Source organism: Entelurus aequoreus, linkage group LG22 (assembly GCF_033978785.1).
Source record: "Entelurus aequoreus isolate RoL-2023_Sb linkage group LG22, RoL_Eaeq_v1.1, whole genome shotgun sequence".
In the NCBI taxonomy this organism is placed as follows: Eukaryota; Metazoa; Chordata; class Actinopteri; order Syngnathiformes; family Syngnathidae; genus Entelurus; species Entelurus aequoreus.
This window is the reverse complement of record NC_084752.1, coordinates 22,911,517-22,924,829: the sequence shown is the minus strand read 5'-3', so window position 1 is coordinate 22,924,829 and position 13,313 is coordinate 22,911,517. Positions and strand designations below refer to the sequence as shown.

General features: G+C 38.0%; 1 protein-coding gene across 4 annotated transcripts in view; it reads left to right on the top strand.

Annotated features, from left to right (window-relative positions):
- LOC133639637 (adhesion G protein-coupled receptor E5) overlaps nucleotides 1–13,313 on the top strand; it is a 75,971-nt gene that overhangs the window by 40,660 nt on the left and 21,998 nt on the right. For all 4 annotated transcript variants that reach the window (XM_062033124.1, XM_062033122.1, XM_062033123.1 and 1 more), the window contains 7 exons: nucleotides 731–874; nucleotides 957–997; nucleotides 3,741–3,842; nucleotides 3,923–4,076; nucleotides 6,617–6,736; nucleotides 12,602–12,801; nucleotides 12,872–13,030. In XM_062033124.1, the coding sequence (XP_061889108.1) occupies nucleotides 731–874; nucleotides 957–997; nucleotides 3,741–3,842; nucleotides 3,923–4,076; nucleotides 6,617–6,736; nucleotides 12,602–12,801; nucleotides 12,872–13,030 (920 nt within the window). The remainder of the gene's footprint in view (nucleotides 1–730; nucleotides 875–956; nucleotides 998–3,740; nucleotides 3,843–3,922; nucleotides 4,077–6,616; nucleotides 6,737–12,601; nucleotides 12,802–12,871; nucleotides 13,031–13,313) is intronic.

The following is a 13,313-nucleotide window of genomic DNA, read 5'->3' as shown; positions in this document are numbered from 1 at the left end:
AACAATAACAGCGGTGCTGTAGATGGAGGAAGCTCAAGATTATTTTACTTAGCTGCAGTACAAAAACAGTAGCACCAAAGAGAAATGTAGTTTTCAGAGTGGGTGGTACTCAGCTGTATACACAAAAAGGTGTGTGATTGACAGTCTGAATCAATATTGACATTTTTTTTTTTAAACATACTTTTTGGCTGCACATTGGGTGAGTGGTTAGCAGTCTAGTAAACAAACGAATCATATTTTTTTTCATTTCAGTGTGTAGGTGTAAGTAGGGGTTGAGATCTTTGGCCCACCTCACGATTCCATTACGATTACGATTACGATTCAGGAGCTACGATTCGATTAAAGATGGACCTTTAATTTAAGTATATTGATACAATTTTAAATTTGTTTTCGTTTCACTAAATAAGCGTTTATCACTTGCAACTTTGAAAAACAGTGCATTTGTAATAAGAAATTCCCATCACATTTATTAAATTATAGGAAATGTGTGCAAAACTGCCATATAATGAAGGAGCTGATCGGATCTCTCGGTGATTAGGTTTGCTGCAGCCAGCCAAATTTTAAAACTCTCTGAATTAGTGTATTTTCAATAAATAATAGATAGATAGATAGATTGTCGATTATTGACTATGCGATTTTATCATCGTCCTTGTCCTAAACGCGATGCATCTAAAAATTGATTATTTCCCCCTTCTCCACTAGTAAGTGTATGTGTTTTTCTTTCCATTAGATATCGATGAATGCACGGAAACTGAGAAACGAAGAGAAGACATCTGTGGAAGTAAGGGAGCGTGTAAAAATACAGATGGGAGTTATTGGTGCAAGTGTGCAAAAGGATACACCAATTATGGCTTTGAAGGAACTCCATGCTCTGGTCAGTGTTTGCCTTAGCTGATTTTGTTATGTTTTCTTTTTGTCTGTGATAATGTTGAACTGATTATTTGGTATTTTTCCAGAACTGGATTGTGGAACATTTGAAGCTGAGAATGTTACACAGGTAAAACTTCCATTACATGAAGCAGCACAGTTCAGTTATATTTTTGAAATATATTTTCAACCCCTGGGATAAAAAATAACGCATGAGTACCAAGGAGTACTCAGGCTGCAACGATTAAATTGATAAATTCGATTTAAAAAAAAAAATGGAGCAGAGAGTTTTTTAAAGGGGTGTTATTATGATTTTTCTACATTTAAAACATTTCCTTGTGGTTGACAACACTTGTAATGGTGGTTCTTTGGTCCTAATGGTGTATATATTATGATTTACAGACCATTTTTAAGCCGCTTTCTGAGCGTCTCTTCAGGTTGCGCCATTTTGTGCAGGGTCTTATTTACGTGCCTCCACTTTGACTGTGTCTTTGCCTTGTCAGTCATGTCGTACTTTTTACTGCTTCCATATAGAGTTTACTGACAGATTTAAGTTACAACTATGCGCTACTCTGTATTAGAAATGGCAAAAGTGAAGGATTTTATCATTCACGTGCGTGTACAAGCCAGTCTGCCCCACAACAAGAGGATAAAGAAAAAGAAGGAACTTATTGATTACAGGGTGGACTACAATGGCAGATTCGCGCAACCCTCTTTGGGTAAAAACTTTACCATACATTTAGATATCCACTGATGTCACCAATGGGAAAAATGTTACAATTGGGGCACAGGGTACCCGCGAGGTCTTAAAATCCAAACATTTTTATTTTAATCTCTTATATACAATTTCGAAAGCTCTTAAAAATGTATTGCATAAACTTCAGTCTTGCTTTTAATGTTTAAAATTTTGAGGACGCTCTAACGTAACTACAAAACCCAAAACCAGTGAAGTTGGCACATTGTGTAAATCGTAAATAAAAAGAGAATACAAATCCTTTTCAACCTATATTCAATTGAATAGACTGCAAAGACAAGATACTTAACGTTCAAACTGGTAAACTTTGTTATTTTTTGCAAATATTAGCTCATTTGGAATTTGATGCCTGCAACATGTTTAAAAAAAGCTGGCACAAGTGGCAAAAAAGACTGAGAAAGTTGAGGAATGCTCATCAAACACTTATTTGGAACATCCCATAGGTGAACTGGCTAATTGGGAACAGGTGGGTGCCATGATGGAGACAGCAAAGAAGAAAGCTGTAGGTGGGAAGCGGTGTATTAGCAGCCGGCTGCAGCAACACAAACACGTAGCCGGTGTTTCATTGTTTACATTCCCGAAATATGACAGTCAAGCTTTACCATTGGCCTGTGGAGAACTGGGACAAAAGAGACTCTTACCAAGAGGAGTTTGAGTTGGATACGCAGACGCGGTACCGTGAGTATGCAACCAGAATGTTGCCATAAGCATTTTGTTTAATTTGTATGTGTAACGCAGTACGCAGCTGCGGCTTCCAAACATTTGATCGCTTGCCTGTACGTGCGTGCCGCTATGTGCATGTCTTTGGGGAAGTGAACGGTACTTTGGGCTGTGGGATTGAGTGTGTTGTGTGGGTGTTTGATTTGTATTGGCGGGTTATATGGACGGGAGGGGGGAGGTGTTTGTTATGCGGTATTAATTTGTGGCATATTAAATATAAGCCTGGTTGTGTTGTGGCTAATAGAGTATATATACTGTATGTCTTGTGTTTATTTACTGTTTTAGTCATTCCCAGCTGAATATCAGGTCCCACCCGCCTCTTACAGCATCTTCCCTATCTGAATCGCATCACTGCCCTCTAGTCCTTCACTCTCACTTTCCTCATCCACGACTCTTTCATCCTCGCTCAAATTAATGGGGAAATCGTTGCTATCTAGGTCCGAATCGCTCTCGCTGCTGGTGGCCATGATTGTAAACAATGTGCAGATGTGAGGAGCTCCACAACCTGTGACGTCACGCGCATATCGTCTGCTACTTCCGGTACAGGCAAGGCTTTTTTATCAGCGACCAAAAGTTGCGAAATTTATCGTCGATGTTCTCTACTAAATCCTTTTAGCAAAAATATGGCAATATCGCGAAATGATCAAGTATGACACATAGAATGGACCTGCTATCCCCGTTTAAATAAGAAAATCGCATTTCAGTAGGCCTTTAAGTTAAAGTTAAGTTATAGTCCCAACGATAGTCACACACACTTGGTGTGGTGAAATTATCCTCTGCATTTGACCCATCCCCTTGTTCACCCCCTGGGAGGTGAGGGGAGCAGTGAGCAGCAGCAGTGGCCAGGCTCGGGAATCATTTTGGTGATTAAACCCCCAATTCCAACCCTTGATGCTGAGTGCCAAGCAGGGAGTCTGTATAGGTCTGTAAAACAAAATATATGTAAACTTTTCACTAAAGAACCACCATTACATGTTGTGTAGACCACCATTAAGTGTTTTAAATGCAGAAAAAAAAAAATCATATGACCCCTTTATAGTGACACACACATCAAGGCTTCGAGGGACACAGTATCACTCTTTGTGTTTCGTAAGACAGCGATGCTTCAGCATCGTTTGACCCATCACCAGGAATTTCACCCACAATAATGATGTCATGCTCATTATGTACCAAAAGATAATTTTTACTGTTTAAAACCATAGCGTGTGCGTATTGATAGAGATTATACCTATTTTAAAACACACAAAACATGCATGGTTAATTAAGTCTTGTTCGTAGTGCAGATCAGTTAATTGGCTTATTTAAAGTAGGCTGTTTTCTTTATTTACACACAGGATCCCTGAAGTTTTTTTAATGTATTTTGAAACCTGAACAGTGTTATTATTGTGTCTGCTTTCAGCATAATGCAGGTCTGACGGATCTTTTGTCCATGATGAGAAACAGCTGTGTGGCTCTGTCTAACCCCAATACCAGTGGGGCTAATGGAGATGCGCTACTGGAGGTCAGGAAAGCAAACAGAAAGCCCATGTAGACACTTTGTGTTCGCTAAAACATCTGATCCTGTGTGCTCCACATGGACAGAAACTCTTAACGGCGTCAGAGAACATCCTGTCATCGGTGGACATGGACTCCACTGAAGACATGTATGAGCTGCTCAGCACAGTGGAGAACGCCATCAGACTCATTGGCCCACAGCTCAAAGGCAACCTTACCAAGATGGATTCCACTGAGACAGGTAACACCTAACTTAGTTGTTGAGTATTAAACTCTGAGACTGGTTTATGAGAATATTGACCATGCTGGGGACCATGTTGCCAGAGAACAAAGTCTTCAGCTGGACTTGTCAACTTTAATTGTACACATCTAATTATACACACAGTGTAGTACTTTAGGTTAGTATCTGTAAATACTTATTCTTATGTTATCTAAATAAACAAACTCAAAGCTTGTATATTATACATATAAGATAGTATATACAGTCATGGTCAAAAGTTTACATACACTTCAGCCCTTTGAGACACTTGTGATTTAGGGCTATATAAATAAACATTGATTGATTGATTGATTGACTTGTGAAGGACATAATGTCATGGCTGTTTTGAGTTTCACATCACATGGACAAAGATACGACCTTCTGGAGGAAAGTTCTGTGGTCAGATGAAACAAAAATTGAGCTGTTTGGCCACAATACCCAGCAATATGTTTGGAGGAGAAAAGGTGAGGCCTTTAATCCCAGGAACACCAAGCCTACCGTCAAGCATGGTGGTGGTAGTATTATGTTCTGGACCTGTTTTGCTGCCAATGGAACTGGTGCTTTACAGAGAGTAAATGGGACAATGAAAAAGGAAGATTACCTCCAAATTCTTCAGGACATCATGAGTCTTGGGCGCAGTTGGGTGTTCCAACAGGACAATGACCCCAAACACACCTCAAAAGTGGTAAATGAATGGCTAAATCAGGCTAGAATGAAGGTTTTAGAAAATGGCTCTCCCAAAGTCCTGACTTAAACGTGTGGACAATGCTGAAGAAACAAGTCCATGTCAGAAAACCAACACATTTAGCTGAACTGCACCAATTTTGTCAAGAGGAGTGGTCAAAAATTCAACCAGAAGCTGCCAGAAGCTTGTGGATGGCTACCAAAAGCGCCTTATTGCAGTGAAACTTGCCAAAAGACATGTAACCAAATATTAACATGGCTGTATGTATACTTTTGACCCAGCACATTTGGTCACATTTTCAGTAGACCCATAATAAATTCATAAAATAAACAAACTTCATGAATGTTTTTGTGACCAACACGTATGTATTCCAATCACTCTATCACAACAAAATAAGAGTTGTAGAAATGATTGGAAACTCAAGACAGCCATGACATTATGCTCTTTACAAGTGTATGTAAACTTTTGACCACAACTGTGTATATATATATATATATATATATATATATATATATATATATATATATATATATATATATATATATATATATATATATATATATATATATATATATATATATATATATAAATAAACTAAACAAGTGACATAAATGTCACAAAACATATATGCACAAACAAGTTTTTAAAATGCTATAGTTTCAAAATAGCATGTGACTATAAACTACCCCCAGTAGCAATAACAATCAGCGGTGAGACGCTAGCTAGTAGCTACTAAACAACACAGCACCAATTTCGACTATATATGTTCTTAGAACACCACTAAAACATTACACAAACTTAGTAATGGCCATTGATACTTCTAATGTGTCTTATACAACCGTCAAATAGTCACAATCACAGGGCTGCCAAGTTTCAGAAAATTACAAGAGTGAGACTTTAGTGTCATGATGCATTCGAAAAAATATTTTTAACATCGATATGACCTGTTTTAACGTCGATTTATACCTTTAAGATTGATGCCTTCACCTCCAGCAGCTCTCCCTGCACTATGACCACTGTTTAATTGAATACTGTGGTTCTCAAATTGGATTGCAGGGACTCTGGTGGTTCCTTCATGGCTCTGGACTCCTCTGGACTTTGTAATACTGCGTACATTTTCTTTCTTTATTTCAACTATCCTGACATTTTTATTTACTTCTATCTTATCTATACTTTTCACTCCAAGTTTTGCATACTGATCTGCTAGTTGGTTCTCCACAACTCCTACATGGCAGGCACCTGGACAAATCACTTTCAGCTTTATTTATTCTAAAGATTGTCTGAACTATTTCATATACGGTACTAAATCCTGTCTTGTTTTTGAAGCTATGTTTTTTTATGCTGATTAATGCACTGCTACAGTTCGAGCACACAATTTCACTTGCTTTATTTCCCTTTATCCAATTAACTTTCATTTGAATTGTTATTAATTCCCCCTTAAAAAATGATAACTTGTCACTAAATATTTCATTTAAAACTATGTTTTATTGTGGAATAACTTCTGAAGATCCTACTTATTTTTTTTCAAGTTTTAGATGCATCTGTATATATTTTGAGTCTATTGACATATACTTAATACTTTTCCTCAATATTTTTTTCTATCTGATAATGCAATCTGCAATCATCAACAACTAGTGCACCAATTGAAAGCAGTAGAGCAAAAACAAGTTACAGTAAGCAACACCGGTAAGGAAGGAAGCGGAACTGACACTGTCAAACTAAATTTTTCAAAATAAAAGTCTGCAAAACATACTCAAACATGGAGACTTCTTAACAGAAGTTTTTCCGACTGACACAATACTTCAGCGCTAACACAATGTGGCTTTTGTTTGAATAGATGTGGCGATTGCAGTACAGAGAGGAAGTTCTCCACCCACTGGACCGTTTTATCTGAAGACTGAAAACGCAACGCTCAACACTGACTGGAAAACAGCAGCAGGAACTGAAACTTATCCAGGTAAACTTTTTATTTAATTCCTTTTTTTTGGACCAAAATATTAACAAAGGAGTAGGATTTTATATCACAGTTGTTTTCACCAAAATGATTGTGGTATTGTTAAATGTGCTCAAAACTTAAACACATAATGAATTATTTTAACCAAGTTTTATTTTTAAAACGTTTGTGTCTTGTATTCATGGTAACATTTAAGTTAGCTCGCGACTAGCGTGCTAGCTGTTGCTCTAGAAATTAAGCAGAATCACTAAGTTTTCCAATGTGTAGTAGTCAATCATGGTTTTTATGATAATTAAAATTTAAAACAATAATACCAACCGTTGAGAATTCTACCACGGTTGATCATTTTACCGGTAATCGTTGCATCCCTAAATAGGAGACAATTTAACAGTAGAATACTTCCTGGTTCGTGGAGGATGAGCGGACCCATTTTTTTTTTATATTGTGAACGTCGTTGACGGTTTCATTGACATCATCCATGAATAAAAAAAGAAAATCACCTTTATCACAAACATTTTATGGAATATTTCGCAAGATCATAGTTGATGACTGTGTTCTCGGAAAGGGTGATGGTGGATTGTGCTGACATGACTGTAGCATATCCATCGTATTCAAACTCCCATAAATTCCACTTGGGACGTAATGTGCTTTTACAAACAATGCTGTCTCAGTATTTTTAAAGAAACAATAAGTATTTTTAGTTTTTAGTTTGAAAATGGGAAGCACAGTAGAAATGTGGTCATCTGCCTGCTTCACAGCCTGGAAATTCTGGGTGAGAGGCAGGGAGGACTACACATACCTATTAAGTGTCCCATTTTTGCTGAGAAATCATGTTTTTTGTCCTTCTTAACTGTCGTCTCTTCAGTCCTGTTTTTCCTCCCTGATTTGACCCTTTATTTAAAAAAATCCTTAGACTTAGACTTACACAAACTTTATTGATCCACAAGGAAAATTGTTCCACACAATAGCTCAGTTTCAAAGGATGGAAAGGGTAAGGATGGAAAGGATAATGCAGGTTTAAGTAGACTAAAAATGTACTGTAGTAGCAATATAAAATATAATATATATGTAATATATACATAATATATACCGTATTTTTCTGACTATAAGTCGCTCCGGAGTATACGTCGCACCGGCCGAAAATGCACAATAAAGAAGGAAAAAAACATATATACGTCGCACTGGAGTATAAGTCACATTTTTGGGGGAAATTTATTTGATAAAATCCAACACCAAGAATAGACATTTGAAAGGCAATTTAAAATAAATTAAGAATAGTGAACAACAGGCTGAATAAGTGTACGTTATATGACGCACAAATAACCAACTGAGAACGTGCCTGGTATGTTAACGCAACACATCATGGCAAGAGTCATTCAATTAACTATAACATATAGAACATGCTATACGTTTACCAAACAATCTGTCACTCCCGATCGCTATATCCGATGAAATCTTCCTCCCCGGTGTCGCCTCTGGTATGCGCCGTTTCCTTTCTTTCTGCTACTCGATCGCCGTTTTCTGCTGCATATTTCACTACGTCCGGCTTGTACCGTATTTTGCGGAGTATAAGTCGCTCCAGAGTATAAGTCGCACCGGCCGAAAATGCATAATAAAGAAGGAAAAAAACATGTATAAGTCGCACTGGAGTATAAATCGCATTTTTGGGGGAAATTTATTTGATAAAACCCAACACCAAGAATAGACATTTGAAAGGCAATTTAAAATAAATAAAGAATAGTGAACAACAGGCTGAATAAGTGTACGTTATATGATGCATAAATAACCAACTGAGAACGTGCCTGGTATGTTTACGTAGCATATTATGGTAAGAGTCATTCAAATAACTATAACATATAGAACATGCTATACGTTTACCAAACAATTTGTCACTCCTAATCGCTAAATCCCACGAAATCTTATACGTCTAGTCTCTTATATGAATGAGCTAAATAATATTATTTGATATTTTACAATAATGTGTTAATAATTTCACACATAAGTCGCTCCTGACTGAGTATAAGTCACACCCCCGGCCAAACTATGAAAAAAACTGCGATTTATAGTCCGAAAAATACGGCTAATCTGCAGTATATGATTTCCTTTTCGGTGACATTTTAGTTCAGCCCTTCTCAGTTTTTATAAGTTACCGCCAATGTTGAAATAATCCATTTTAATAGCTATGGCAGTAGCATATAGCATATAGCAGTTAGCAACCCTCTGACCCACAATGCACTTCTGCCATGACGCACAATGCACTTCTGCCATGACCCTCCCCCGCCGAATTCTTATTGGTTGACGTGTGTGACGATTGCTGACGTGTGTGTGATGATTGCGGACATTTGCTTCGTCTCTTACGCGAATGAGATAAATAATATTATTTGATATTTTACGGTAATGTGTTAATAATCTCACACATAAATCGCTCCGGAGTATATGTCGCACCCAAACTATGAAAAAAACTGTGATTTATAATCCGAAAAATACGGTATATGATTTCTTTTTCAGTGCCATTTTAGTTCAGCCCTTCTCAGTTTTTATAAGTTATAGCCAATGTTGAAATAATCCATTTTAGTAGCTACGGATGTAGCAGCAGTTAGCATCCCATGACCCACAATGCACTTCTGCCATGACGCACAATGCACTTCTGCCATGACCCGCCCCCGCCGAATTCTTATTGGTTGACGTGTGTGACGATTGCTGACGTGTGTGTGACGATTGCGGACATTTGCTTCGTCTCTTACGCGAATGAGGTAAATAATATTATTTGATATTTTACTGTAATGTGTTAATAATTTCACACATAAATCGCTCCGGCCAAACTATGAAAAAAACTGCGATTTATAATCCGAAAAATACGGTATATAGTATATAATATATGTTATTATATTATATTATATTTTTATACAATATATACCAGGGGTCCCCAAACTTTTTGACTCGGGGGCCGCATTGATATATATATATATATATATATAGCCCACTTTCCGCGCGCGCGATGATGTCACGTTATCGATGAGAAAATGCATTTTTAGACAATATGATTTGCCTGAGCGGCTAGGAGACACCGTGAGTAGCAAGCGGTACAAAGTGGATAAGAAAAGACAGAAAAAAATTATTTTTATTTTTTTACAAATTTTTTTTTTTATACTTGGGACTTCCCGCGGGCCTGATTTTGGACACTGGTTTGGGGACCTCTGATATATACAATATATAACAAATCCCAATTGCCATGTACAATATTACAGTATATGTAACAGCTGCAGCAAAAAAATAAAAAAAAATAAAAGAAAGGGCAGCATAAAATAGAGAGTAGATCGAGCAGAAAATATACATTATAAACAAAAAGAGATAGCTAACATAGAAGCGGTCAGGTAATAAACAGATATGCTGTATGGCGAGTGATTATACAGCTGGATGGAGTGCGGAATGAAGGAGTTCTTGAATCGAACACTGTGGGAACGAAGCTGAAGGAGCCTGTTGGAGTATGAGCTCCGCTGTACCTCAATTGTCTGGTGGAGTGTGTGGGCAGGATTGTCCATGATGGCGAGTAGTTTGTCCAGTGTCCTCCTGTCCCTCACTGACACAAACGCCTCCAACTGCGTGCCAATAGTTTGGTCGGCTTTCCGGATCAGTTTGTCAATCCGGTTTGAGTCCCTTTTGCTGTTGCTGCTCCCCCAACAAACCCCTGCAAAGTACAGTGCACTGGCCACAACAGACTGAAAAAGATCTCCAACAGCTGGCTGCACACATTACTGTAAAGGACCTAAGCTTCCTCAGGAAAAAGAGTCTGCTCATGCCCTTCTTGTATACAGCTTTGCTGTTGTCCTTCCAGTCCAGTCTGCTGTTCAAGTAGACTCCCAGGTACTTGTACTGCCCCACTACTGCCACCTCCCGGGCCCTGGATTTTGATGGACTCCACAGAGGTCATTTTCTTCTTGAAGTCGATGACCAGCTCCTTGGTCTTGTCCACATTAGGGAGCAGATGGTTCGCCTGAGACCACTCCACAAAGTTGCTGCTTCAACTGCAGCAATCGGTGTACTAGACAATCCCTGGCAACCATCACCGAAGGGCTCATGCAAGGATCACGTTCAATCAAATTAACAATCCGACAAAGATGGATGAACATTAAGACGACAGAAAGGACATCTCTGCCAAAAATCCAAACTTTGTGTAATTGTATTGACAAATAGGAGACTTATTATCTGGACCTAAAGAAGAGCAAGCAGCTGCTCACATTTCCTTATACTTTCTGTAACATCGAGGGCAAAATTACGTGAAATGTCTCAACTTAAAGCTATGTCAAGGAGCCTATAATTGTTTTTAGTTTCATTTTTAGAATATTTCAGGGTTCCTCACAAGGAATCCCTATATTGTATTACAGGTTTTTTTAAATCGCTAACAAGCGCTTAACCATACTTCAGATACTTTTTCTAAACTCTTTAAAGAGACCCACACCTTGTTAGCCAAATGGATAATTGTCTTTGCAAAAACAAATTTTGTTAAATATATAATAGCTCTTCATTTCAAAATGGAACACATCTTTTTCTGCACACACTAACTTTACCAAAACACTGGCAAACTGACTCAGAATGAAATTATTCTGTTTAAAGAATAACACCTGTTTTCACTTCACAGGGTACATGCAGTCAAAGTACACCAGGTTTCAAAATACTGGCTATTGTTGGCGTTACAAAAACTACACCCCAACTTTGCCCTTTCATTGGGCCTGCTCTTCTCCCTTGGCCACTTGCTCTTACTCTCCCTCGTCCAGACATTACAGTGTTTGTCTTTTTCCAAAATGTTTCCAAAAACATCACTCTTCAAAGTCCAAAGTCCTCCTGACCACTGCTACTGAGTGAAGGCCAGAGTGCAAATTGGCTTTGCTTGGCCCATATTACCCAACATAAATCAGCTGTGTCAATTATTCAATTGTTTCTTTATTATCAGTTGAGATATATTGTTTTTAAACTGTTATCATTGCAGAAGCAGATGTTTTTATACTGTGTGTAAGGTTTGGAATATGGTTTTGCTATTGTGGGAGGGTGTGTGTTAACATTTGTAAATAACACAAAAACAATCCATAATTTTGATTGGAGGTATAGCTTGTCTGTTAAGAAAATGTAAGCATTGTGGAAAATAGTTCACTGACTACATTTTGTGTGAAAACGATATGAAATGTCAAACACACCATCAGCAGCTTCTTCATATTTTCATGGATAAATGTCAACTGTTTAGATATTATTTTAACATCCTTGGCTGGCGTTAGACTCTTTCTGCTTCAGTATGATTCAGACTAGCAGTGATGTGCTCAAACTGCTTCACCAAGTTGGTTGTTTTTGATGATTTATTTCCTTAATTCAACAAATATCGTTCTCTTCTTCTTCTTCCTCCTCTTCTTCTTTTTCTTCTCAGCACTGTCCTTTACACTCAATTTCTTTCTTCCCATGGTTAGAAAACAGAGTTATGTTTATCTAAAGCCATAAGGTAATGCTAGCAAGTAAGATCAGCTGTTTTGGGCAGACCATACGAGGTTAACTTTGTTATTTGCTACGGCAACTAACGACAGGTAAGCTTGTAACTCAATTTTCTGCTTAAAGCACAACAATTTGTCGAGAGACAGCTCTCATCTCTAAAGTACAACTTTATTAACATCTTTATAGGTGGCAGCAAGTTACCTGCCGTAAATACGGTGCATACAGATTAACATCATGAAGTCGAATAAGCTTTTTATTTGTAGCAAGTGCTAGTCAACAACAGGTATGTTGTGATAGGCTTCAGCTCACACTTTACCCAGAATAGAATAATGACAAAACAAATCTATCTAATCTCTCTGTGTGATCTCGTTTGTGGTTTTCGCCTTCTAGGCTTTGCTATGGCGGCCTTGTTGAGCTACAAGAACCTGGAGAGATCTGTAAACCGCTCCTTTGACCAGCTCCAAGGTTTCGAAAAAGATGGCACTGTACCGACTTTCCAAATCTTCTCCCGGGTAGTGTCAGTTGTGGTGTCCAACCCATCCACTCAGAACCTGAGCCACCCGGTCGTTCTCACGCTCAGACATCTCCAGGTTTGTCCTGCTTTACAGCAATGCAGTACCAAGTATTTTCCATTACCATGGTTTTGTTGTTGTGGCGTAGGACCAATCTGAGGCGAGTTACATCTGTGTGTACTGGAATGACCGAGGCGCCTGGTCCACAGATGGTTGCCATCGACAACGCTCCAATGCTACTCACACTGTGTGTCAATGTGAACATCTCAGCAGCTTTGCCGTGCTGATGGCTCTCTATCCTGTGGATGTAAGTAAATGAAGAACACTAAGTAACTATAGATACCCACACAGCTAAAATACAAATAGAAAATATTATTAAAGTATAAATCATTTTGAGCTTGACCGTACATAATCATATTCATGTTTTTCCACAATGCTGTACAAAAGGCTTAAATTACTACTTCACTAGCTTATTTGTTTTAAGAGAAGTACTTTTGATAACACAAATCACAAAACATTAGCATAAATACTGCTTTTTAATTTACTTATATTAAGTTTTAGGTGGGGCACATTCGTCCTATTGAGTAAGG